Source organism: Setaria italica, chromosome III (assembly GCF_000263155.2).
Source record: "Setaria italica strain Yugu1 chromosome III, Setaria_italica_v2.0, whole genome shotgun sequence".
Classification (NCBI taxonomy): domain Eukaryota; kingdom Viridiplantae; phylum Streptophyta; class Magnoliopsida; order Poales; family Poaceae; genus Setaria; species Setaria italica.
In genome coordinates this window covers 6,697,341-6,722,681 of record NC_028452.1, presented here as the reverse complement: position 1 = coordinate 6,722,681, position 25,341 = coordinate 6,697,341, and the positions used below count along the sequence as shown (strand labels likewise).

Genomic DNA, 25,341 nt, shown 5'->3' with positions numbered 1-25,341 from the left:
CTTGAATCAGTGACAAGGACGAAGGTGAGGTGCGGGAGGAGATGAGGACCGGCTCCAGAACAGCAATTAGGGCGGCGTACCTTGCAGGAGTAGTCGCAGGCGTTGTAGGGCACAAACCGGAAGCCCCCGTCGCCGGACTCGTGCAGGCGGCCGACCTCGTCGGCGCCCCCGACGAGGAGCTGCGGGAGCGGGCCGGGAGCAGAGGACGGCGTGGGGAGAAGCAGAGAGGACGCCGGCGCGCGGGCGTGGTGCGCGGGGAGCGGCGGCGCGAGTGGCGGCGTCAGGAGGATTGCGCCGGCGGAATGAGAGGAGGAAAGGATAAGAAGACGAGTGAAGTTATAGATTAGCACCTGGAAAAAGATTTTATTCACATATTAATCCTTGAAAGGATTATAGGTCACCAGTTTTGCATGACCTGTTGGAAGTATCTAAATTTTTCTCGCTCCTGTACCTAAAACCCTCTCTCCTGTACCTAAAACTGGTTTTAGATCACCAGTTTTATATATGCTGTGGAGATGCTAGAATAGAACGTCCCATTAAGATTGTCTCAAGAAAAACTGGATGAAAATCATACAGGCCCCAACTCAGGAGCTCAGAAAATTCTCAAGAAACCGTTGGCTCTTAGTAAAGGTTGAGCGCAAAATGAACTAAAGATTGAGGACAGGCTCAAGACGAAACCTTCCCGCCTTGGTTTATTCTTCTTTCACTTAAAATGTGAGTTTTTAACTCTTACACACAGGCCTACTACACTCAACGCATATACAAGCGCCAGTCGCACTCGCACGGGTGCGCGCGCACGACATGGCTCGCCATGCCTGCTCACGCGCAGGAGATGTGTGCCTCCTCGCCGACGCGGATGGCCTGCGTCGCCGCCGCCGACGGCACGCACTGCGCGGCCGCCGCCGGAGCCGAAGGCACCGCACTGCCCTGCTGCTGCTGCATGACGACAGCGCGCTTGCATGCCCCCAGGACGGGCGCGCGGTCGCCGCCGGCGAGCGGGATGACGGGGAGGTTGTCGCAGTTGCAGATCTCGATCATGAAGCCGTCGGGGTCGTGGAAGAAGATCTGGTCGACGTTGATGCCGCCCTCCTCCACGCACCGCTGCACGTACGGGATGCCCATCTCCTTCAGCCGCCGCTCCACCGCCGCCATGCTCTCGCACTGCACACAGATAGAGCATAGCACAGAACAAAAGCTGTCACTTCACGGATTAACATGAGATACCGTCAGTAAGATATTTTTCTACTTCGGCCCTCGTGCTAGATTTCTGCGATGTGAGTCAGCAAGGCGACAAAGTACGATCCTTATCACTATCCACCTCAGCTTTTCGTGGCTGCTGACTCAGAAACTACACCACACACACACACACAGGCGACTGTCTGCTTGCTCTCGTACCAATGATGAGGAGATGGACTCGTCACCAGCTCGTGTCCGAAAATATCTCGATCGACGTGTCGACGCATGGCCACAAACCACAAGAGATCGTCGTCCTCGCAGCAGCAACGAACGTGACGATAGGTACCGGCCGGCACGGCTTGGAACGTCCAAATAGCTAGCTGCTAGCCGGTACACGGCCGTGATCGCCAGCGGAAATGACGTGGCACTTGCTGCCTCCGTGGTACTATAACGCGTGCTACTGGACAATGATGTCTCTTTCGTGACTGCTAATGTTCCGCAGAGATTTGTGTTGGTTGCTGGGACAAGCTAAGAGGGGCCGAGATCGATCGATGAGCTAGCGATGGAGGCGTCTGTGTGCATGTGATCGTGTGCGTCCTTGGAAAGGGAGGTTAGGGGGGAAAGCAACCAGTGCATCAGCAGTACATGGCTGACCTAACAGCTTGGCTGCTGGAGGGACATGCATGCATATGAAGCTCTAGAGAGTTCTGAATCCCGAACCTTTACAAAAGAAAAATAGAATCCAATGCCCAATGGAATAAAAAGGAGTCTCTCGAGTTTATTGCTTCTGGTTTTGGTTGTATCTTGAAAAAAAAAGGGATTAATTTGGTCTGTTGGGGAACCGGTGGACGTGACAAACCTGAACTGATTTTATGGTACCTCTGACACCTTACAGCCAAGGTTGATAATATATACTATTCGATAAAATATAGTGCACATAGCCAATTGTACATTTTGGGAGGAAGTACATCATAGTGATATAGCTTTAGCTCAACGAAACCACCTCCTCCCTCCTTTTTACCTCCAATCTTGATGTAAGTGCAGTATAAGAGCAATGGAGCATCTATGCATACACGCACTTGTCCCTCGCCCATTCTCATCGCTATTGGACCATCCAAAGGCTCCGTAGACGACGAACCCGTCACAATCATATTATGGCTCTACGTAGATTTTTATTATTACGCAAGGTACCGTCGCGGAACTAAAACGTCGAGCTAGCTTGGAACTTTTGAGCTACGAAATAATAGCTGGGTCCTGGGCGTACTGCATTTCTAGAGCCGGTAGGTTGGAAGGAAGGCATCGCTCGATGCCTCCCGAGCGATGCCTCCCCCTAATAAAGCCCTAACTGGAATCGTCGCTACATGCATGTTGGCTAGAGCACGTCACCGTCGGCCGCAGCGGTAGAATCCAAACCATACACTAGCTCATTTCTTCTAGCTCTCTTCCCTGATTCCGTCCAAGATAAGTAGCCCACAAGCAAGCTATCTACCCTGATCTGCATGCACACGATTCTGGTTCCATCAATATATGATCTGGTAGCAGAGTCGTGGAACACGATCCTAACCTGTCACGAGACGGATCAACCCATCCTAGGAAAAAGGAAGAGCTAGCGTAGTGGCAAGGGAACACCACCAATTAATCCCACTTGTTTTCCCGACGCGGCGGCCGATCGACCACCGTCGCTATCCATCCCGGCCGGCACGAGAGTTTCCCCCCCGGAAATGGAGGCGGCTAGCTTATTAGCTGGGGGTGTCGTCCTCCATTTGACGTCGCGTGCGCCGCGCGCCTCTCGTCTCCGTGACGGACATGGACGTTGCGAAAGCAACCTTGCCCCATGCGCTGCCAAGCGCGGGAGGAGGCCGTTGGAGGCTAGCGGGCTAAGGTACCGTGCGGGTTAATCGATCAAGCTTGAAATGATTGGCTAGTTGTTTCCGAGTAACTAATGCGCCGTTGGCGGATCCGTTGGCGATTCCACGATCAACAAGGGATTGCTAGCTGTCGAGTGAGTGCGTACCTGGAAGGAGATGTGGTTGTCCTTTGGGTTGATCTCCCTCTTCTCCGGCAGGCTGCCGGGGTCCTCCGACTGCAGCAGGTGGATCCCGATCCCGTAGTTGAACAGCCTGCAGTTGTTGGTTGCGTTTCGCATCACGCAGAATTCGATCGTCAGCACTCAAATAAAGTGCAGTTGAACTGCTACTAGCTGTATGCGACAAGTTAGTCGAAGCAGGACGACGAGCGTAATCATTACCAGGCGCCGTCGAAGTCGAAGGATCCCGGGCGGCGGATGGGGACGAACCCCAGCACGTCGGTGTAGAAGCTCAGCGACTCCTCCACCGACCGGCACACGATGCTGATGTGGTTCAGCGACGCCAACGGCAGCACCCCGCCGCCGTAGCTCCCCGCCGCCGACGACTTCACCATGTCCTCGTGCTCCTCTCTGGCCGGTAAGGTGAACGATTACTGTGTCGAGTCGAGCTACGAGCTGCTCGAGCCGGCGTCGATGATACCGATCGAGATGGCAACCAAGCTGCCTCGCTCGCTCGCTCCTGCTGTGGTCAGAGCTAGTATATATCTCTGCAGCCACCAGAGTGGTCTTTTCACTTCCTCTGCTGCGCTACCACTCGCTATCAATGGAGGTGGCTGGGCTGGGCTGGGCTGTTGGGTACGCACTACGCTCTCTAACGACAAGCTCCTCTCTGATGCATAACAGCAAGTGATGTGTGATGAGAAGGTGGTGGTGTGGTGCGAGATGGATTATATAGCCGCGGCCCCTCGCACGGGCTCCCGCCACGCGGATCTCGCCGCGAGACGCGTGGATCCACGTCATCCTCCAGATCTTTCTATCCATCTTCCACGACGCGACCCCTACGGCGGTAAAGCTAGCTAAGCTACCCGGGACTCCACGCTAGCTAATAAGCTCCCCACTCCGTTTCATCTCGATCCGTTTCCTTTCCGCTCTAGGAAGCTCTCCTTGACTAAGCAGTAGGACGCACGTACGGCAGCCTACTAGCTTAGCTAGCCATCGCTAGAAATTGTAACCTCGGACACTGTCAATCTTGATCGATCTGTGACCAACGTCCAACGCAAAACGCTCCGCTCGGTTAAAATTCGTGCATCAGCGAAACGCGGCGGCCGTCAGGCAGCTGCTACTATACGCGGTAGGGTTCCAGAGGCTTCCACACGGAAGCTGGACTGCTACGACTGCAGCCGGAGGATGACACCTGTCCCCGGGCCGAGCTCGATCGATCCTTTCCGGTGTCTGCTGTGGTCGAGAGATTCGTGACGCTGTCTGCTGTCCACAAATTCATCGAATTGGGTCCCGACGAGAAACCCAACCGAGGATGTATCCGGTCTCGTTGGTGGCAGGACAATATCAGAATCAGTCTCGTGGATCAAGGCTGGCATGCGTACATGCAGAGGTACGCTCAGGCCCACCGATCGACGCCACAACTACCAGCAGACCGGGTAAGAAAAATGGAGCTGTGTGTAGGAACTTTTGACGCCATTGGCACAGCATATTTATTTTTTCAATATAAAAGAACACATGTACCTGATGATCGATCGTGCACGGACGTCGTTCCTATTGTGTGCGTATCGACACTAATTTTCAAAGTAGGTACTGATTCAAAATCAAAATGGCTACCCATTTATTACAGATACCACATGTTTATTTATTTGTGTGTGCACGGACACGCATGATGAATGAACGAACGTGTGCAAGGTTGAATAAGCCAACAAATCGAAGCAAATCAACGACCTGATATATAATAACTGATTAACAATACACAGATGAAATGATAACCGTATCTTTTAACCACATACCACCTCTCCTTCCTCGTGTCGTGTGTCTATATACAGCTATGTGATGCTAGGATTGGCCACCAGCGGTCCTTCCCACCCGCGTAGACCCGCGCCTCCCTGCCTCTAGGCTACAGCCGAGCGAACCAGAGCAGCCTGCAAGTAGCGAGCGAGCCGAGCGCGTTGGTCATTTACGGTCTCATATCCGTGATCAGCAGTAGGATTAGCGTGCGTTTCTTCCCTGCTGCATTAACTGATAGTAACTCTGCTGCTGGATTTTGTCAAAACAAAAAATAGAACACCGCTGCTGTATTTCCTATTAAACAAACATGCATGTCTATTGTGCTATCTTAACGTTTGCGTTAGAGGTACAAGGTTACGAGAATATGCTATTGTATTATTTACGTCTATATGCAAGTGCCCGAATTTTTTCCCAACGAAATATGAACAGTTTTGTATATACCTGCATGCAAGTGCACAATCAGTTACGAAAATATTTTTAAATCACGAACTAAGGTACGCAAATAGATTGAGCCAGTTGAAGAATAGGAGAAAAAATTACCACAAAATATTTACTAGAATTGGAATGACTCGATATGATAATTTGGAGGTACCACAATTTTGCATTATGAAATTCTGAGGAACCGATTACTCTAATGGTGCGATGTATTTAACTATTTATCATAAACTAATTATGTTAATTCATATGGCTCAAGACAATAATTCGCTGCGCCTCAGCAAGATTGCGTCTTGGCACGTCCTGGACACGGCCTGTGTTAGTCACCTAACTAAAAATTATTACGGTAATTCAAATGAAGCAAGATGATAATTAGGATGAAGAGTTACTACAATTTGGCATCAAGATGTTTCGAGGAACTAGTTACTATAATCGATGAGTTTACTACATTTTGGCGGGGGAGTTACCACATTTTTTGTGTGAAGTACTCACATGGTGAGATCAATTTACCAGCTACTAGAATATTGTGTTTGTATATATGACACTTGATACTGCTTGTCTTGGTCACATAACTAAAAATTATTATGGTAACTTGAATGACGCAAGATGATAAATAGGACGAAGAGTTACTACAATTTGGTATCAAGATGTTCTAAGGAACCAGTTACTATAATCGATGAGTTTACCACAGTCAGGCGGGGGTTACCACAATGGATTAGTTACCAAAATGATGAGATCAATTTACCAGTTACTGGGCTATTGTATTTGCATATTCAATATAATAGTGAATTTGTACGATCTGACATTTTGATCTATATGCTATTCAAATTTTAGATTTCTGTCAAAATACGACAATGCCTTCAGTTCTCTGTACATACTTCATACAATGAATTACCATAATGGGGAGAAAAGAGTAGGCCATAGCACAAATTGAGTTTTAACATGTCACCTATATTGAGTTGTACACAGAACAAGCTGCATTTGTCCGTCAAAAACAAACAAATCAATTGTACAACAAGACAGCAACCCTCACTACACACCCTGCAATCATCAATGTTATTCCTATGTCATTTTCACAGGTAAGTCAATGGTGCTCTTAATTAATCAGGATGTGGGAATCATGGCGCCATATCCTAGGCAGTTTCCTTGCTGTAACAGTGAGAGAATATCAGAATCGGTCTCGTGGATCAGGCCGGCATGCGCACATGCAGAGGTACGCTCAGGCCCACCGATCGACGCCACAACTACCAGCAGACCCGCCGACGGTGCCTGTAATAATCCACAAGTGCTTGATCGCCATCGTCGCATGGTTTGAGGTGTAAGTGAACTTGATTATCCATAGCTATAGAGCAGCCCTGATCATGAGAGCAAAATTTCCAACAAAATGGAGAGGGCAACCATGGGAGCAGCCAGACGAACCCATAGTTGGACTTGGGATCCAGCTCCATTTCCAGATAGAGCAACCCTCAAATCTAAACAATATTATTATTACTTTTAAAGCAGCAAAATTAACCCTCAAGAGAGGCGATAGAAAAGAAAGATAATTTCATAAATAAACTAAGTATTCATTTTAGATGTACACTTAGTGGATAGTTTATTTTGAATTTTAAAATACCACTAAAGTACCTCTATATGCTTCTAAATTACCCTTTTTTTAGAAAGTGGAAAAGATCCCGGCCTCTGCGACTTGTACCACTATTGAAATATAAAAAATAAACTTGGAGTGTCAAGAAAAGGTCAAGTCTTGCTTTCTAGTCCTTCCCCAATCACCATGAACATAGTAGAAATATATTAATCAATAATATAATATAATATAATATTTCGGTCAGCTAGTTGCATCGCCGTCTATTTTGACATACAACCGCGCGCGGCGTCACGCCCACTTTGCTGAGTGCCGGAAAACAGGTGGTCATTTTACGAACACCACGTTAATTAGACAAACTAAAGAAAAAAAAAAGATCGGCAGTAACCTTTTTGTCCTCGCCATCTTTACTCAATGCCATGACGTTTCTGGGATGTGGAGAACATGTCTTTGCACAAAATTGAGACAAGGAGAGTCGCAGACCTAACAAAACATCCGAGCCATCATTCAGCTGTGTCTCATCAGAGTCTCAGCTCTGCTTCAGAATCACTGCAACCTGTCGAGAAACTGAAAGATACCAAACACAAAAACAGATATGTCTCTGTTGAGTCGGAGAGCACCTTGTTGCTACCTGTAAATGTGATCCTTGATCTGTCCAGGTAGCTCCTCACTACGAGCCAGGACTAATCAAATCGATAAGCATACTCATGCTCTTGCTTCTTCTAGTTCGATCAGGAGCCATAAAGTTACTCATTTTTTTTACAATTCTGGCACTTGTAAGTAACGTGGCCTGGTGAGTTATGAGTGTGTCATCAGAAGCCACTTTATTGTCCCAAGCCAAATTAGCACCATTACAAGAGACAAAGCTTTAGATCGTGATATGTTAATTTGTACAGTATGTATGTGGTGGGCCCTTTGCCTAGCACATCCATAGTGGATGCCATGCATATATGGCCATTATAACATGAGATAACTAGCACAAGGAATGACAAGATGACAACCTGCTCAAATTTAACCTTACCAACACTAAATGGTTTTTTACGATACTTAATTTGTTCTAAGCCCTGACGCCACAAAGTGCAGTTGCATGCATGAATTACAAACAGCAACAGTAAACCTAGCTGCAAGTAGCAGCAGAGAGGCATGGAGCTCGCTGCAGGCTGCTGGAACTTCAATAATGCATAGCCATGACGAGCAAGGTATTCAGGACAGTAGGATTCGCTATGTTTGGCCACGACTTGTGTGAACTGAATCTGGAGGATTTGAGACACATTGGGGCATGTTGATTGATTGGGACGACAAGACAAGAAATGAATCAGACTCCTGTGCCTGGCATGCACACAGAGATGCGAAAATCAGTCGCCGGAACTACCGGATCTGCCGACGATTTCAGCGGTCAAAGGTCTGCTTGATTTCCATCATCATATGTCTGTCCATGATCAACCACATGATGCATGGTTTCTGGCACAAGTGAAATCGATTACTGTCCATTGCTATCATGAGTCCATGGAAAGCTATACGAGAAAATTCAGAGGAGAGGACAACTACTGTAAGAGTTCTGCACATTGCAAAAGAGTTCGATCAAGCAGCCAGCCTTCAGGCATGCGTAGCCACCAGTCCATGCTAACCATTGGATTCCTTGGACGGAGTCATGCGATAAGCAGGGAACAGCTCAGAATCGCTGCCAGCCGCCGCTCATCTCTCCTACACTTCGCTGTGGCAGCGTCCACACGCGCATCGCATGTCTCTTAGCAGTTTGCGTTGCATTGAGCTGTGTGAAGGCTGAGGACCGAGCCATGTCCTTCTTCATTCAGCCATCACTCACGGACTCAGGCGACATGCAGATGGCTGTGCAAGCGTGCAAGCCAGCCAAGTACGATCGCTTTAGTCTGATCCCTAGCGTTTTAATCTGCAGTGGAGATGGCAGCTAAAGTTTGCTCGATCTGTTTGGTTCAGATATTATCATTGAAAGGATGCATGTTGATTGGAAACAAGCCAACAAGTCGGTGGGTCTCAGACAAAGGGAATCTATCAGTACATATGTATATATGTGTTTGTCCAAGGTGATTTTTTTTTTGCAAATACGTCCATGGTAATTTTTAATAGTATAAGTGAACTTGTTTGTCCATTGCTAGTTTGCTACAAGCCGAACAGATTATAAGCAGGTCAGAAATAGTTCACATTTGTCGTGTGTTGCTAGCAGTTCTAATTAGGCCGGCAACTAACGAGTTGGACCTAGCTAGTTTTATATTTTCCTCTACCAGAATAGGCTTTCCAAAAAAAAATATATATTTGCAATGTCAAGCTTGGGAGCAGGGCAGAAATGGGAATTTGCTGCCTTGGGGTAACTTTGTTCCTGTCGTTTTCCAACCACTAGTTGCATCCCTGTTTCAAAATGCAACTGTGGTGTTGCATTATCACTTTTTAAAGTGCTCCGAAAATATTAACAGTCATGCTATGAACCACGATGAATAAACTAGTAAATCCGTGGCCCTTCTCCACCTCCACCATCTTTACCGACCCCAGTACCTGCCGTGACGCTTCTGGGACGTGGAGAACATACCTTGCATTAAAAATGAGACACTGGGACCTAACAGCATCGATCCTAGTCATTCAGCTGTCTCCAAGGAGACCCATCATCAACTTTGCTTCACTTCACATCAAACAACTGTATATCCACTTCAACTTTTGTCTCCACAGGCCAGCTGCCAAACAAAAGGATATCTGTTGGAGAACACCCAGCTCGCAGCATGAATCTGTATGTGTGTGAAAGTGATGCATCATCTTGCCAGGTAGCTCCCCACTACATGCAGAGGATCAAATCAGATCAGCAATAGCATAGACCATAAATCAAATCAGCATGCGTACTCATGTTCTTTTGTCTCATCATATGCAGGAACTAAAAGGTTCTGGCACTTGCGTGTAGTGGTCACTCGTGTATCATACTATCATCTGAAGGCTGAAGCCAATGCTTTACATACACCACAATTGGAAACCCCTTTTTTGTATATTTTACAAGCCAAATTAACAAACATTGGAGGAGATAAAGGTCAGGCGGTGATATGTTAATATATGGTAAACATCATTGCTCATGTGCATCTTCAGTAGTTAATCTGATCTGATGCCAATATAATGAGACCTCTGCACATGAAATGCGCAGTTTGTCATATGGCCATTATTAGAACAGCAACTACTCCATCTGTCCCAGATTATAAGTCATAGGGTATATTTAAGTGCATAACTACATATGGGATTTGGCAACAATTACTGCGTAACAAATATCTTCACTCTAAACCACTTTCACAGGGTCCAATGAAAAAATGGGGACTCACATTTTTGGGCTAGTTTGATGAAGGTGAAAAGGGAATTCCTACGTTATGGGACGTTTATAATCAAAGATGGAACACAAGTTAGGTTTTGGAAAGATAAGTGGCTGGGAAACTCAACCCTGCGAGAACAATATCCATATTTGTATAACATAGCCCGCTAGCTACAAATAGGACATTGTGGTAGAAGTCTTCAGTACCTCACCACTGAACATAATCTGGAGGAGGGATCTCATTAGTCACAAGTTTAACAGCCTGGAACAATTTAGTTTCACGTATTGCTAACATTGTGCTAAGCCACGAACCAGACAAGTTTTCATGGAATTTACATCCAAGCGGTCAGTTCTCGGTGAAATCTCATTACTTGGCAATGATTCATAGTGATGTCCCGAACTTCAATAAAGATCCTTTAAAAATTAAGATCTTTATGTGGTATCTGCGAAGAGGAGTAGTGTTAACAAAACATAACTTAGCAAAGCGTAATTGGCATGGAAGCAAAAATTGTTGCTTTTGTCACAAGGATGAAACGATTAAACATCTTTTCTTTGAATGTCATTTTGCTCGTGTTGTGTGGTCTGTTATATATGCGGTGTCAGGTTTATCTCAGCCTTGTAGTGTTTCTAACATGTTTGGAAGTTGGCTACGGGGTATTAGAAAAGATCTAAAGCTACTTGTTCTACTAGGGGCGACTGCTACATGTTGGTCATTATGGCTACGCAGAAATGATACAATCTTTGGAAAAAAAATACAACTCTTCTCCCCTATAGGTTATTTTCTTGATTATACACTGGCTCCGCACGTGGGTTATATTACAGAAGCCAGCTTCACATGACTTGGTTATTACGGCATCATTACGATTGGTGCAGGTGGCCAAGGAGTTTTTTACCCGGGCACATAGGTGGCAGTCTAGTTTGAGGATTGACTGTCAATAAAGTGTTTGGATTATGTTCTATATTTTCTTTTTTAGGCTGTGTGCATCCCGCTATGCAGAGGTCGGGAGTGTTTTAAGGCATTGTATCAATTCGATGTAATATTCTTGAAATTAATAAAACTTCCATTATAAAAAAAAGTGCATAACAAAGTCTATGAATCTAAAAAATTCAAAACGACCAATAATTTCGGACGGAGGGAGTAGAACATAATCAACACTATAGAATACTAATAATCAACACTACAGAAAAAAAATATATCTGCGGTTCTTTTGTTTCAATGCAGTTCCAAGTTGCAGGCTCCAACGCAAATGGCAGAGTTTTTCATTGTTTATTTTCTTTTTAGAACCCTTTATTTATAGGGCCAATCAAAATGTCACTTGTGAAAGTGGAATTGTGCGCCGTCACTTGTATAGTTGATCAGATAACCAAATTAAGGTGACAAGGAGAGGGTAAGAATATATGGTGACGAAGATACCTATAAATAACTAGGCGTTAAGTTTGACACGTGGGAGGAGTTGCTGGCCACGCTTTGGTTTTTATAACCAATTAAACAGGGATTTAATTAATGAAAGAAAAATGCAAATTGATGGTCACTTTGGACTAATTGACTAATTTACACACATTTCTGTTTGCCTGGATTTCTTTGAAACATGTGAAGGTTTTTGGCTTCAGCTCGGATCAGAGCGTCAAGAACACCTAGCCTTCTGTCTTCAAATTTTTTTATGAACAGCATACAATTATTCATCCGGAAAAGGTTATATAGGAAAAACTTCATCAGCATTTGTTCCTTAAATAAAAGAGCGACATTGGTATGGTGGTGGAGTCGTGGGTGTGCAAAGTAATATGAACAGTGACCATACAAAGTAATATGACCATCAAACCCCTACTTCAATGGATCGATGCTCCTCCTACTACTCCTAATCCTTCTCACTTATCGTTTTGCACCCACCAAAGTTTAAATGTTGATGCCCACCTATTTAGATATTTGTAAGTTTAGCATATGTTTGGTTAAGTGGATGGTGAGATGGGAGGGAGCATCCGATTAAAAAGTGTTTGGTTGGGAGCTAAGGAGGAATAGGTGACATGCGCGCCACAATGTCTCATTTCAAGATAATTCACTTGATCTCTACGCAAGAGTTAACGACGCATTTCGTTTTACAATGTGCCCATAGTAGTAGTTGTTGCTTTTGGTACTATCCACATCTTTCACGAACTACATCATAAGAGCTAATGATGTATTGACATCCTTTTTCGTTCACTTTTATGTTAGCGCCGTAAGAACTAGCCAGTATTACTCCGATAGTGGCACTTGCTAACCTTGTGGGCATTTTTAGGAAGAAGTACAAGAATTACTTGGTACCGTTTCGGCCCCTGGGCCATGGGATGCGAGTTTGGTGGTGCTTTCAGAGCATGGGCCAATTCGTGTAAGGCCCGGGAGCTCTGCCGCCTGCCTGCTGGTCTAGGCCCACCAAAGCGTAATCGGACGCGAGCCGGAAACGGGGAACGGGACGGAACGGACTCGGTATCGATCTCCTCGTCTGACCCGCTCCCGATCCGACTCGCCTTCTCCCTCCCCTGATCCACCCCCACCTCCACCTCGGCACGAAGAACCCAAATCCCAATCCCGCGAGACGAGCAGACCCTCTGATTGTTCGGTCCATCGATCTGTTTCAAGTTTTCAACATGTCCGGCGACAAGGCGGCGGTGGCGGTGCAGGCCGGCGGCGACGCGCAGCAGCAGAAGCCCGGCGCCGGGAACCGGATTCAGGTGTCCAGCTCCAAGAAGCCGCTGTTCTTCTACGTCAACCTCGCCAAGGTATGACCGATCCAATCCGTAGGCTCTGGGTTCTCGCCCCCTGCCCTCTTTCTCAGCAATGGCGTTGGTTTCTCGATCGAGTGGTCCGGCTGATGCTGATTCGTTGGCTTCCGTTTTGTGCAGAAGTACATGCAGCAGCACGGCGACGTCGAGCTCTCCGCGCTCGGCCTGGGTGCGTATCCCTTCTTATCCTCATCCTAATTTCGCCTGCGGATCAAATCTTGCTCAATTGCCTCTGCGCGTAATGCATGTTGGTATCTCTGAAATTGAACGTTCCCAAAGTTTATTCATCATCTATTGTTGTCATAAGCTGTAGCTAGGTTGCACCGTGTAAATTCTACACCGCTGCATGTTTCCAATCGAATCGAATTATGAAATTGCATCGGGCTGACCAAAGCGACTATGATGTTACCGCTTGTAGGCATGTTGATGAACAGCATTCAATGTCCATAAACATTGAAAAAAAAGTGTGCACTCGGTTCCCCCTCGTTATATTTTTCTAATTAGTGCGAGCGTGGAGCTCAAATTATTTCAGTGGTTTTCTAGAATTACGTTTCCAAATATAGACAACACCTAACAAAGCTGTTTCATTTGTTTGCAGCCATATCAACAGTTGTCACCATTGCTGAGATTCTGAAGAACAATGGTCTTGCTGTCGAAAAGAGTAAGAAATTTTCTTTTTTTATTCATCATCAAATATGCATGCAGTTTCATTATTACATTGAGATAATGTCAACATCGTAAAGTCTGTCAATGTTGTTCTTGAGCCCTCATCAAAGCCTATGCTCTGAACTGTCTTATTTATTACCCCTTGCAGAGATTAGAACATCCACTGTTGAAATCAGTGACGAAATGAGAGGCCACTCGATCCAGAAAGCTAAGGTTAGAACTCCACAATTTTCTGATGATATGCACCAATCTGTTGTTTCTGCTAATTTTGTTCATTTTCATACGGTCTTCATCGTGTTTAAAATATTGACCCCGAGCTGTGTCTGCAGATTGAGATAGTGTTGGGAAAGACCGAGAACTTTGATGAGCTGATGGCCGCCAGCGCTGGAGAGGCAACCGCAGGAGATGGCGAAGAGCAATCCTAGAAAGTTCTAGAGTCTCTAGTTTTTCCTTCTTTCGCCTTTTCTGCCCTTTGCTAGTTCTTGTTAAATTGAGGGATGCTGATGCTTGGCGATGAAATGTGTTTCGGTGTGTCTACTTGTGAGGCTTTTTTTGATACACCATTTGATTTATTGCATTTTGTTAGATGAGTAGTGTCTAACGTGAAATGAAATTTGCTAATTTCGTGGCGTTACTGATCGCTACACTGTTATGAGATCATCATATAAATCAGATTTGTCTGATACCATGCTGAGTTAAACTGCACGATTAAAACACCAAGAACATTACAGCCAAGTGCTCTATCCACCTGTGAATTATTATTGCCAATGGCATTTCAATTTGTTTTAGAAAGACATGCTTTCTACTCATTAAGTGTACGAAAATCCGGGAACACAGGTAAACTCATCTGATCAAATTAGATACAGAAACGGGTCGAGAGTTTCCGCTTCTTGCAGCAGCAACCTCAGCTGTGAGTTTCTTCCAGTTCCAGCACCAGTTGATTCAAAGAAATATCCTAAAAACGGCCGGTGTCAGATTGTCGCAAAACTGAGCTCCGATGAGGTCATGCATCTGAACGCACTTTACTCATCCTCTTCTTCGATCAGTATCTTCTTGCAAGCCTCGTAGCACATAAACGAAATGCCAGCAGCAGGCACCAACTTCATGCAACTCGGCCCCAACCCTCTGTAAAGGCCGCCAACCCCTTCATCCTCGAGAATGCTCAGCAGAGCATGAAGCATATTCTTATAAACCTTCCTGCCACCAACGGCTCCAACTTGCATGTGCTTGCGTGCAACCTCGAGAGGGAATGTAGCAGAGCTTGAGATAGCTCCTGCTGCGGAGCCGATAAGCAGGGTTGGGACGTTGCCGATCTCGTTCGTCTTGAACACCTTCTTGTACACCTTCTTCAGGGTATCATAGGCGAAGTAGTTGGTAGCAGCATATGGCACAACACCAATTAGGCTTGGAGTCAAGCCTCTGTACAGCTCGGTAGGCCCTTCTTCACGGACAATTTTGACAAACGCATCAAGGAAGTTGTCATACACACCTCTCTGCAGAATTGGAGAACAGACGCATTACAGCCGCTCGTGTTTTGTGCTTTATTAAGTTTACTCACTCTAGCAGTTTTAGGGAACCAGATATTTCTTGTGAGGTACCACTAACCTGTATAGTTAATCTTGTCTTAATCAACTCCAGAGGGTATGTACACAGTGTTGAGCTGACACCAGCAAATGCCCCAGCCACCAGTGAAGGAGGAATTGGTATCTTCCGTTCCTCCCCAGGTTTTGGGGTCAAGAATTTATTAGCTGTATCAAAGGCAAAAAGCTGCAAAGAAAGAACCAAATGAACAATCAGATACGTTGATGCCTGTACGAAGAAATATGTATGTCCATCCCCTAAGCATCATTACCAGAATCACATAGAATCTGATGATATTGTAACGTACTAACATATGAAGCCATTAGGACTGTCCAAGATGTCCAGGCATTACATGGAACTAGAAAAACGCAGCATAAGCCCATCCATGATACTGAGATAACACAGACCTTATATATTGCTTCACAAATGGCCGGTAAGCCATCCAGTCATGCAAAATATGATGCTAAACATCTAATACTCACTGCAGGATGTAAAAAAGGTGCATATGATTGCCAGCCAAGATTGAAGATCCAAACCTTGGTTTTGTGATCCAATAAACAGTTCTTAGTTTTTTAATGCTCAAAACACTAATATGATTACACGATGGTTACAGAAGTCATAAAACAACTATATGAAAATTTGCAATTAAGGTTTATTTAGGGTTATATGGATCTTGTCTGATAGCTTCTAATCTACAACAAATACTTCATTGAAAGGCAAGCCAACCTGATGCAGAGAAAACAGTAATTAGTTAAGTGTTTAAGTCTTTGAACTTGTGGGGAGTTCAAGAAGACACCGATGCAACCGATAGGGCCAATTGTTATTAACGATGCAAAGTGCATCTTAGCGTAAAATTTGGTAAGGTCAATATAACAGCAACACTGTATTAAGAAGAACCAGATGGAAACTGTTCACAATCTTTCATACAAAATTTGGTGTCATAAATACGAAGTAAATAAAATGCTTACAAGTTACACTAGTAAATAACCTATATGCCTAGCAAAGGAAAAGAGACAGGGAAAAGGATGTTTGGGTTAACACCGGTTATGAGTCCTTGAGCATAAGAGTTCCCTTAAGCTAAGCCAATAACAAAAAAGGTAGATTGTTCCGATACATCTAGGCTAGGCCAGGTAGAAAATCCTAGCACTAATTTCTCCTGTGGATGGGGCTTAAGCTTAAAACAATAACAAATGTAAGCTAGCTCATTATTTTCTGAATGACAAACTTAAGCGCATTCCCCACCAAGGCCCCAAGAATAGAAGAACTCAAAATATCTCATAGCACCGCCGAGGCAGAAATATTGCAACAAACTAACACTAACTGTAACCAGGACATATCCTCAGCTTAGTTGCAGGCAGGTAGTTATATGTTCTGCAAAATAAATATGCAGCCAAGGCCAAAGGGTTGATTTCAGTATTATGCCGAGGAATAATTGTACCTACTGGCTCTTGCGCATAAATTACAAAGAAAACACAGTGAAGAATACATGAATATAATGAATTCAGCAATCATGTAGTATCAGTCATTTACCTCGATTGCTTTACTCGGGGCCACCCGGATAACATTCACAAAGTTACCACGGAACAACCCAGTCCATCCTTCATGTTTCATGATAGACTGGAACACCTCCGTCGTCGAATTCCCATTGCTCCCAACCATCAAATGCGTCCTAATCGTCTCCAAAGGCGCGACCGCAGTCCTCGACACCGCCCCCGCGATCGCCCCACTAATCAGCCTCTTGAGGTGGTGATTCCCAACCTTAATCTTGAGCTTCACGACTTTCTTCTTCCCCTTATCCCTCAACCCCACACCTTCCCCCGGCAGAGGCGTCTCAACAACCTCCGGCGAGACGTACTTCATGTACGGGTCCCTTGGAGTCTCCGGCGACGGTGCGGTAGAGGAAGCCCCGGGGAATCCAACCCCCACCTGCTGGCCCACGCTGGCGAAGAGGCCGGCCGGCGGGTGGAAGGACTGGTGGAGGGTCCATGAGAGGTTGAACCCGCCATCGCCATCCACACCGGCAGCGGCAGGTGCTGCAGGCGGGAGGGCTAGGAAGCAGCAGCCCCAATCCTTGGTATCCGCGCATTGCAACCGCGCGCCGCCACTCCTCCTGCTCATCGGCCCGGCCTGATTTCCTGAATCAACTGAACGGTGATGTTGCGGCTTTCCCTCACCTCCACCTCCAGGCAGGCTGAGAAACAACTAGTGCGGCGAAAAGGAGCTGACGGCAGTGGATTCAAAAGCTGTGGCGTGGAAAAGAAGCGGAATCAAGGCATCTTGGGGCTGAAAAAGGCGCTATTTTTCAGCGGCTGCCGTCCAAATCCACTCTCACTAGCGCGGAAAAGGACTGATTTCTAGGTTGAAACCCCCAGGCCCAACGAACGGGAAGGAATGGCGACACAGTTGGTAAGGAATCAATCTGCAACCAGGGGAAAGGGAAAGGAAAAGATGAGATCCTTTTATTCGCCGGCGTGATTGGAAATTTCAGCCGGCGATTGTTACCTTACAGATTGGAAATGGGCCGCTCCTTGCGTTTCTTGGCCGCCGCCGCCGCCGGAGGGGAGAGGAAGGTGGAGGGGAGTAGCAGGCGTATAGCAGGACTGCAGGAGTCAAAACCGGCAGCACCAACGCGACGCATTCCCTTTTATTGCCTCCTTTGTGGGGTTGGTACGCTTCCTCCACGCACGTGATTTAACACTTGAGCTGTGCTGTCACTGCTCCGTACTGCATCAATCCAACATCATATTGCTAGATGCGGACAGCATTCAGCACGGGATTTGCTGAATCTTTTCTTGGATCTTGGTCAATGATGATAGTTGAGGGGGGCCTGAGAGGTATCGTTTTGAGGTAGGCAGCATGGTAGGTGAGGGCTGAGACCATCCATACTAAGAAAAGTTTCTCTTTTGCAGTCTCTGAAAATAGAAATCGTAAGGTATAAGGGGTACCAACATCATCATATTGCTAGGATCCAAAATCTCCCCATGCCCATATGAAACTGAACTTGTTCGGTGATACATGAATTCATTCGACGATGGTTCGTTCATTCCATCTATCCCTACCCTGTGTTTCCATTTCTCCATGGTTTCTAAACGATCTCCATTCATACCTACCACCGGCGCCGGTGGCTCAGATCATCATGAAAAATAGATTCACGGTTGCCGCGGCGAAAGCCACCGCCGGTTGAGCTTCCGTCGCCAGGAACTGGAGCAGTGGATGGAGCCACCGCTGGAAAAAAGCGAAGCGAAAGACCGCGCGATCAGGGCAGAAGCGCAAGAAAAAAAAATAGAAGTGGATAATACTGTTCTTGTGCCCCCGCGCCTCGTGGCGGCCTGGCCGTGCGCGCTGGGGTGTGGCGTGGCCTCCCCATCGCTCTCTGCTGGGTCAATTCGTTTCTCACCATTACCATGTCGCCGCCTGTCCCATTCCGTTCCAAGTTTCCAACGGAAACGGCTGGAGAGACCTCACGCGTCATCACGTGGTTCGAACACGAGGAATGGGATTTGTCTAGGAGCGAACAACGCCTAAACAACGCTCTGCGGCCACGGAATTTTGAGAGGCAGTGGCAGCAGTGGCCATGTGAGCCAGGACACTAGTGCCACGCTGGTAGCCGTCGCTCACAGTAGCTGTTCTTGGCTGTTTTCATTCCTTTCCTCGGGACTATAACTTCCTACGATCGTGTTCTTGTATTTTCTTGGTGCTCGTTGTTCAATATGCACGGGCCTAAATTTAATTGGACTTTGCATACCTGGACCTGGCCTCAAATTTGTCCCCAACATCGCCGGCACGGTGATACGATGATATCCAAGGCTACGAACAGATTCGGAGACTCTGCAGAGTTGCTGATTCCAGAACGAATTGGAAGCTGACTCTGCTTACGTGCGGCGATGCGTGTGTCCATTGGCGAAGTCGTGTGATGTCAAGGCCACAGAACTTGAGAACGCAGGGAGCTGACTCTGCTCGGGCTACTGCGGTCGCTGGCGCTTATAAACAGCCCTGACCCTGAGCCCTCTCTGGTTCCCCTCGGAACAACGAAATTCAGGCCAATTCTCTCCCATCTGACATCCAACGGTAGTTTACGCGAACGGGGAGCGAGATTATTCTCTCTCTCTCTTTTTTTTTGGAAACGAAAGAGCGAGATTATTCATCAAATAGTTGGCGCTTATTGATCCACACAAACAAACAAAGGCCCAGCTATACGATGCACCAATAATCCAAATCCCAACACATCCATGGACTAACTACACACCGAGGCTCGAGAATGGTCGTGCAGCTCCGCTTAAAATTCCCCGGCGGTTCGGTTTCATCATCATTCCTGAGGCGGAGCCGAGGAGTTGCTGGCGCGCGGCGCACCGGTGGTGGTCGCCGGGTGGTCGTCGTCGGTGGAGGCCTTGGACTTGGGGCACCGGTCGTGGCCGTACCAGACGCCGTCGGGCAGCGGGTCGCCGAAGTAGAAGGTGGCCGTGGCCGGCGCGTCGCCGCTGCGTGGCCCGGGCTGGACGACCTGCACCCACTCGGGCGCCCAGCCGTCGCGGCCGGAGCGGCGGAGGTAGAGGTAGCAGACGCCGTAGCCGCAGGGCCCCGCCACGCGGAACGTGTCGGTGCCGCACCGCTCCAGCGCCCGGCTCCCACCTGGGCCGGTGCCGGCGGCGGTGGGGAGCCGCGGCGCGTGGACCTCGTTGCGGTACGCGTCCCCGAACGCGACGCTCACGGCGTCGGACGTCCGCGCCGGCGACGCGCACGAAGTCTTCACCCGGAGCGTGTACGTGCACGCCCGGCGCCCGGCCGCCGAAGAGCAGGGAGCGAGCGCCAGCAGGAGGAGGGCGAGCAGCAGCGGCGGCAGGGCGCGCGGGGGTGAGGTGGCGGCACCGGGAGCAGCCATCGCTGGCGCGCGAGGTCGGTTTCCAGGGGAGCGCGAAGAAGATTGAGACGAGACCGCGGATGGCGATGCGGAGCCGCCGGGGGGTTGTGAAGTAGGAGTGGCAAGCAGGCGCGGGTGACGTAGCCACGTAGGCGAAGGCGACGTCGCGACGAGGATGGCCCGGGGCGTGTCAGGCACCAGAAACGCCTAGGCCACACGGCGGCAGGCGAGTGGGAGGGAGGGCCGAGGTCGCGTCACAGGCTCGAGGCCCACGTTTCCTGCGGAGCCCATGAAGTGGGCTCGACGACGGCTCGAGGCCGCATCCGCCAGGCCCAGGCGGCAGCAGAAGACTACTGACAAAAAAAATATGAAAAAATTTAGGGGCATTCCGAGAATTGAACTCGGGACCTCTCGCACCCTAAGCGAGAATCATACCACTAGACCAAATGCCCTTTGTTGAACTGCGTACATTATTATTAATACTATTATCTTCGGGAGCTAGGAACACCAGCGCTTTTCCATTCGGACTTCATACACTGCCGACACCCGGGACGTAGCCAGGATTTCGTTTTTTCACTGTCAAGGGGGCCAACAGTGCTAATTTTTCTAAAAATTTCATCGAATTCAAAATTTGTAGTGAAAAATTGCAGTTCATAGGGGGGCTGGCCCTTGACAGAACAACCCCCCTCTCCGCCACTGAATATGCGTCATGGGATGGAGTATTACATCGATACATTCTAACTATCCACAATTCTCCATTCCGATGTAAGACCAAAAAACTGGAGTAACCATGTGTAAAATGATAATGTGCATATCATACAGGTATATATACATTTTCAGTCAAAAGTTAAGCACCACCATTTGTTCGATGGAGTAACTTTGAACTGCACACTTTGCATTCCAACCAGTGTTCACCTAAACTATGAATGCTAAACAATCGATCACCCGTCCTTTAGCCAAAAAGTGGGCTACAATTGATTCATAACGGATGGAACGGGCATGCATACGTGTATATTTGTGCTGGTCTGTTTCAGGCTTTCAGCTATTCGATGAGCTTGTCAATGGCAGTGCGACATGTCTAGCATTACCATATTTGCAAGGCTCAGCGGCTTACATGCAGCGATGTCCGGCCACTCCGTTCGCGCTGCTCCCCACGGCACCCGGTCTTCCTCCTCGGTTTACTATTCCTGACCTCCTTCCACGCATGGCTCCCCGCCCTTTCCTTCGCACCACCGCCATTGTCCACACACCCGCTGCTCGCCTCTCGCCTTTAACCCATCGGCGAGGTCACTAGCCTCCATTTGCTTCCTGCTCTTTCACTCGTGTTCGGTGCGTCGGCTTCTTCTTCCTCGTCTTTGCATCTCTGTCTCCATGTCGTCTCTGTTGCGATCAAGTTTCGGCCCACGTCGTTCACGAATGCCTGGCTGTGCTGCGTGCAGGTGATCGGAGCTCGACCGGAGCCATGGCGAAGATCCTGCTCCATGGCTCGCTTCATGTCACCATCTTCGAGGCGGAGGAGATCTCCAACTCCAGCCGGCCCAGCAGCCAGGCGCCCGGCTTCCTCCGCAAGGTCCGGGATGATCACCTTCTCTCCTCAGATCAAGCTACTCTTCTTCTTCTTCCGTGCTACCTAAATCTGAAACGTTGATCGAGCTCACCCATGAATTGAAACTGAAACCTGCTGATCGAGCTCAGCTGGTGGAGGGGATCGAGGACACGGTGGGCGTGGGCAAGGGCGCCAACAAGATCTACGCGACCATCGGGCTGGGCAAGGCCCGCGTGGGGCGCACCCGCACGCTCACCGACGAGACGGCCAGCCCGCGCTGGTACGAGTCCTTCCACGTCTACTGCGCGCACCTCGCCTCCGACGTCGTCTTCACCATCCGGGCCAAGAACACCATCGGCGCCTCCACCCTCGGCGTCGGCTACCTCCCCGTCCGCGACATCTTCGACGGCCACGAGGTCGACCGCTGGCTGCCGCTCTGCGACGGCGGCGGCGACAACGACAAGGACCGCACGCCGCTCGAGAGCGGCGCCAGGGTCCACGTCAAGATCCAGTACTTCGACATCTCCAAGGACCGCAGCTGGGGCCGCGGCGTCCGCAGCGGCAAGTACCCCGGCGTGCCCTACACCTTCTTCTCCCAGCGGCAGGGGTGCAGGGTGACGCTGTACCAGGACGCGCACGTCCCCGACGGCTTCGTGCCCCGGATCCCGCTCGACGGCGGCGGGTGCTACGAGCCCCACCGGTGCTGGGAGGACATCTTCGACGCCATCAGCGGCGCCAGCACCTCATCTACATCACGGGGTGGTCGGTGTACACGGAGATCACGCTGGTGAGGGACGGCGGCCGGCCCAAGCCCGGCGGCGGCGTCACGCTCGGTGAGCTGCTCAAGAAGAAGGCCGGCGAGGGCGTCCGGGTGCTGATGCTGGTCTGGGACGACCGCACCTCGGTGGGCGTGCTCAAGAAGGACGGCCTCATGGCGACGCACGACGAGGAGACGATGAACTACTTCCAGGGCACGGACGTGCACTGCGTGCTGTGCCCCCGGAACCCCGACGACTCCGGGAGCATCGTGCAGGACCTGCAGATCTCCACCATGTTCACGCACCACCAGAAGATCGTCGTCGTCGACCACGACATGCCGGCGCCGGCGGCGAGGGGGCAGAAGCGGCGCATCGTCAGCTTCGTGGGCGGGCTGGACCTCTGCGACGGGCGCTACGACACGCCGTGCCACCCGCTGTTCGGGACGCTGGGCGCGGCGCACCACGATGACTTCCACCAGCCCAACTTCGCGACCGCCGCCATCGCCAAGGGCGGGCCGAGGGAGCCCTGGCACGACATCCACTGCCGCCTCGAGGGCCCCGTGGCCTGGGACGTGCTCTACAACTTCGAGCAGCGGTGGCGCAAGCAGGGCGGCAAGGACCTCCTCCTCCAGCTCCGGGACCTCGCCGACGAGATCATCCCGCCGTCCCCCGTTACGTTCCCGGACGACCCGTCGGCGTGGAGCGTCCAGCTGTTCCGGTCCATCGACGGCGGCGCCGCGTTCGGGTTCCCGGACACCCCTGACGACGCCACCAGGGCCGGGCTCGTCAGCGGCAAGGACCAGATCATTGACCGGAGCATCCAGGACGCGTACATCCACGCCATCCGCCGCGCCAGGAGCTTCATCTACATCGAGAACCAGTACTTTTTGGGGAGCTCCTACTGCTGGAAGGCCGACGGCATCAAGCCCGAGGACATCGGCGCGCTGCACCTCATCCCCAAGGAGCTGTCCATGAAGGTGGTGAGCAAGATCGAGGCCGGCGAGCGGTTCACCGTGTACGTCGTCGTGCCCATGTGGCCGGAGGGCATCCCGGAGAGCGGCTCCGTGCAGGCCATCCTAGACTGGCAGAGGAGGACCATGGAGATGATGTACACCGACATCGCCCAGGCCATTCAGGCCAAGGGCATCGACGCCAACCCCAAGGACTACCTGACCTTCTTCTGCCTCGGAAACCGGGAGGCCAAGAAGCCCGGCGAATACGCGCCCACGGAGGAGGCCGAGCCCGACACCAACTACATCAGGGCCCAGCAGAACAGGAGGTTCATGATCTACGTCCACACCAAGATGATGATCGTGGACGACGAGTACATCATCGTGGGGTCGGCCAACATCAACCAGAGGTCCATGGATGGGGCGCGGGACTCGGAGATCGCCATGGGCGCGTACCAGCCGCGCCACCTGGCTGCAGCGGGGCGGCCTGCGAGGGGGCAGGTGCACGGGTTCCGGATGTCGCTGTGGTACGAGCACCTCGGCGCCGTGGACGAAGCCTTCACCCGCCCGGAGAGCCTCGAGTGCGTGCGCAAGGTAAACGCCATGGCGGACATGTACTGGGACCTGTACGCCGGCGACGGGCCCGAGCGCGACCTGCCGGGGCACCTGCTCACCTACCCCGTCGGGGTCGCCGCCGACGGCGCCGTGACGCAGCTGCCGGGGATGGAGTTCTTCCCGGACACCCAGGCGCGGGTGCTCGGCGCCAAGTCCGACTACCTCCCGCCCATCCTCACCACATAGGCTGTTTTTCTGCTCTGAACTACTGCACTGCTCATCTTCTTCTTTGTTTGGCTTTGCTTTGGAGATTTTGCTGATTGTTATTTTTGGAATAAGGACACGGTACTAGTTTCTTGATTTGTTTTAGAAAATAAATAATGGACTGATGGTGATTTTAGGTGTGTTATTAGTATTATACGACTATATGAAAATTGATTTGTAAACATCATTGTCTGATCGATAATGTTCTTGTACTCTTTTTTCTTCTGCAGTATCGCTTACATTTCAATCGTCAAAAGAAACTGGACTGATATACTAACTGTTTGTGCTTGTAACACCACTCAATTTTTGTTGGATTTTATTTACATTTTTATTGTTTTGTACAAGTACATATGTGGTGCTTAAGTAAATTGGATTACATGGACCTAATTATTGAAGTAACTTCTTATCTGGAACATGAAGAGGTAAGAATACTGCAGCTTTTTATTTTTCATGGTGAATATCTTCTCAACTTCTCATCCACGAAGGCGGCATCTTTTATTGATGCAGTGTGCATGACGGAGAACTGATGGTGATTTTAAGCTTTTGATTCATTCATAGTTTGTTTTCTTTGTACTGATTACTAGTTTTCTGTGCCATTGCTTGCTGAATAATAAGTGGAAAAAAAACATGTCCATTTGCAATGCTTAACAAGATCATGGAGATCTCTTGCTACTGAATTCATATCCTCGTATGAACTGAACAAGTTCACATATCAAGATAAAAGCAGGGACAAATGTAACAACTGTGTGACTGCAGCACCAATCAATTTTTAAATTTTATCTACATTTTTGCTTCTTGTACGTGAACATGTGGTGCTAGGTAAATTGGATTTGATGGAGCTCCTGGAACATGAAGTAGTAGGAGAATATCCAAATAAAAACCTTATTTGATTTTTTTCATAAAAAAACCTTATTTGCTTTTTTCATAAAAAACCTTGTTTGATTCTCAATTCTCCATTCACTGCTTTTTTCCGTTTGAGCTTTTCATTTTTCATGCTGATAACCTTCTCAGCTTCTTATCCACAGGCGATATCTTTTATTGAACCATGGCAAATTTTGTACGGCTGTCAATATC

General features: G+C 48.9%; 5 protein-coding genes and 1 non-coding gene across 7 annotated transcripts; 2 read left to right on the top strand and 4 right to left on the bottom strand.

Moving 5' to 3' along the window:
* Positions 1–491: 491 nt before the first annotated feature.
* LOC101757142 lies at positions 492–3,912 on the bottom strand. The gene is made up of 3 exons (XM_004960762.4): positions 3,425–3,912; positions 3,191–3,296; positions 492–1,161 (listed from the first exon to the last, which is right to left on the bottom strand). Exons 1-3 carry the CDS (start codon positions 3,595–3,597, stop codon positions 820–822), a joined length of 621 nt encoding a protein of 206 aa, XP_004960819.1. The 5' UTR covers positions 3,598–3,912; the 3' UTR covers positions 492–819.
* An 8,873-nt stretch (positions 3,913–12,785) lies between these two features.
* On the top strand, positions 12,786–14,427 carry LOC101756724 (uncharacterized protein At2g34160). The gene is made up of 5 exons (XM_004960761.2): positions 12,786–13,086; positions 13,210–13,258; positions 13,688–13,750; positions 13,904–13,968; positions 14,085–14,427. Exons 1-5 carry the CDS (start codon positions 12,955–12,957, stop codon positions 14,178–14,180), a joined length of 405 nt encoding a protein of 134 aa, XP_004960818.1. The 5' UTR covers positions 12,786–12,954; the 3' UTR covers positions 14,181–14,427.
* A 53-nt stretch (positions 14,428–14,480) lies between these two features.
* On the bottom strand, positions 14,481–17,995 carry LOC101756043 (adenine nucleotide transporter BT1, chloroplastic/mitochondrial). Of its 2 annotated transcripts, none has more exons than XM_004960759.4 (4): positions 17,839–17,995; positions 16,867–17,755; positions 15,361–15,522; positions 14,481–15,248 (listed from the first exon to the last, which is right to left on the bottom strand). In XM_004960759.4, the coding sequence occupies exons 2-4, from the start codon at positions 17,452–17,454 to the stop codon at positions 14,778–14,780; spliced, it is 1,221 nt and encodes a 406-aa protein (XP_004960816.1). In that variant the 5' UTR covers positions 17,455–17,755; positions 17,839–17,995; the 3' UTR covers positions 14,481–14,777. The 2 variants fall into 2 exon arrangements, with proteins under 2 accessions (XP_004960816.1, XP_004960817.1); XM_004960760.4 differs by having other exon boundaries at positions 17,844–17,958.
* A 1,413-nt stretch (positions 17,996–19,408) lies between these two features.
* LOC101755642 (embryo-specific protein ATS3A) lies at positions 19,409–20,301 on the bottom strand. Its single transcript, XM_004960758.4, has one exon. It carries the CDS (start codon positions 20,213–20,215, stop codon positions 19,643–19,645), a length of 573 nt encoding a protein of 190 aa, XP_004960815.1. The 5' UTR covers positions 20,216–20,301; the 3' UTR covers positions 19,409–19,642.
* Positions 20,302–20,574: 273 nt separating this feature from the next.
* TRNAP-AGG lies at positions 20,575–20,646 on the bottom strand. The gene has a single exon. It is a non-coding gene; the product is annotated as a tRNA-Pro (tRNA).
* A 458-nt stretch (positions 20,647–21,104) lies between these two features.
* Positions 21,105–24,483, top strand: LOC101755234 (phospholipase D alpha 1-like). Its single transcript, XM_012844721.3, is given in 3 exon segments — positions 21,105–21,764; positions 21,890–22,475; positions 22,478–24,483. Coding segments are annotated over 3 exon segments (2,466 nt in total). The 5' UTR covers positions 21,105–21,656; the 3' UTR covers positions 24,250–24,483.
* Positions 24,484–25,341: the final 858 nt, after the last annotated feature.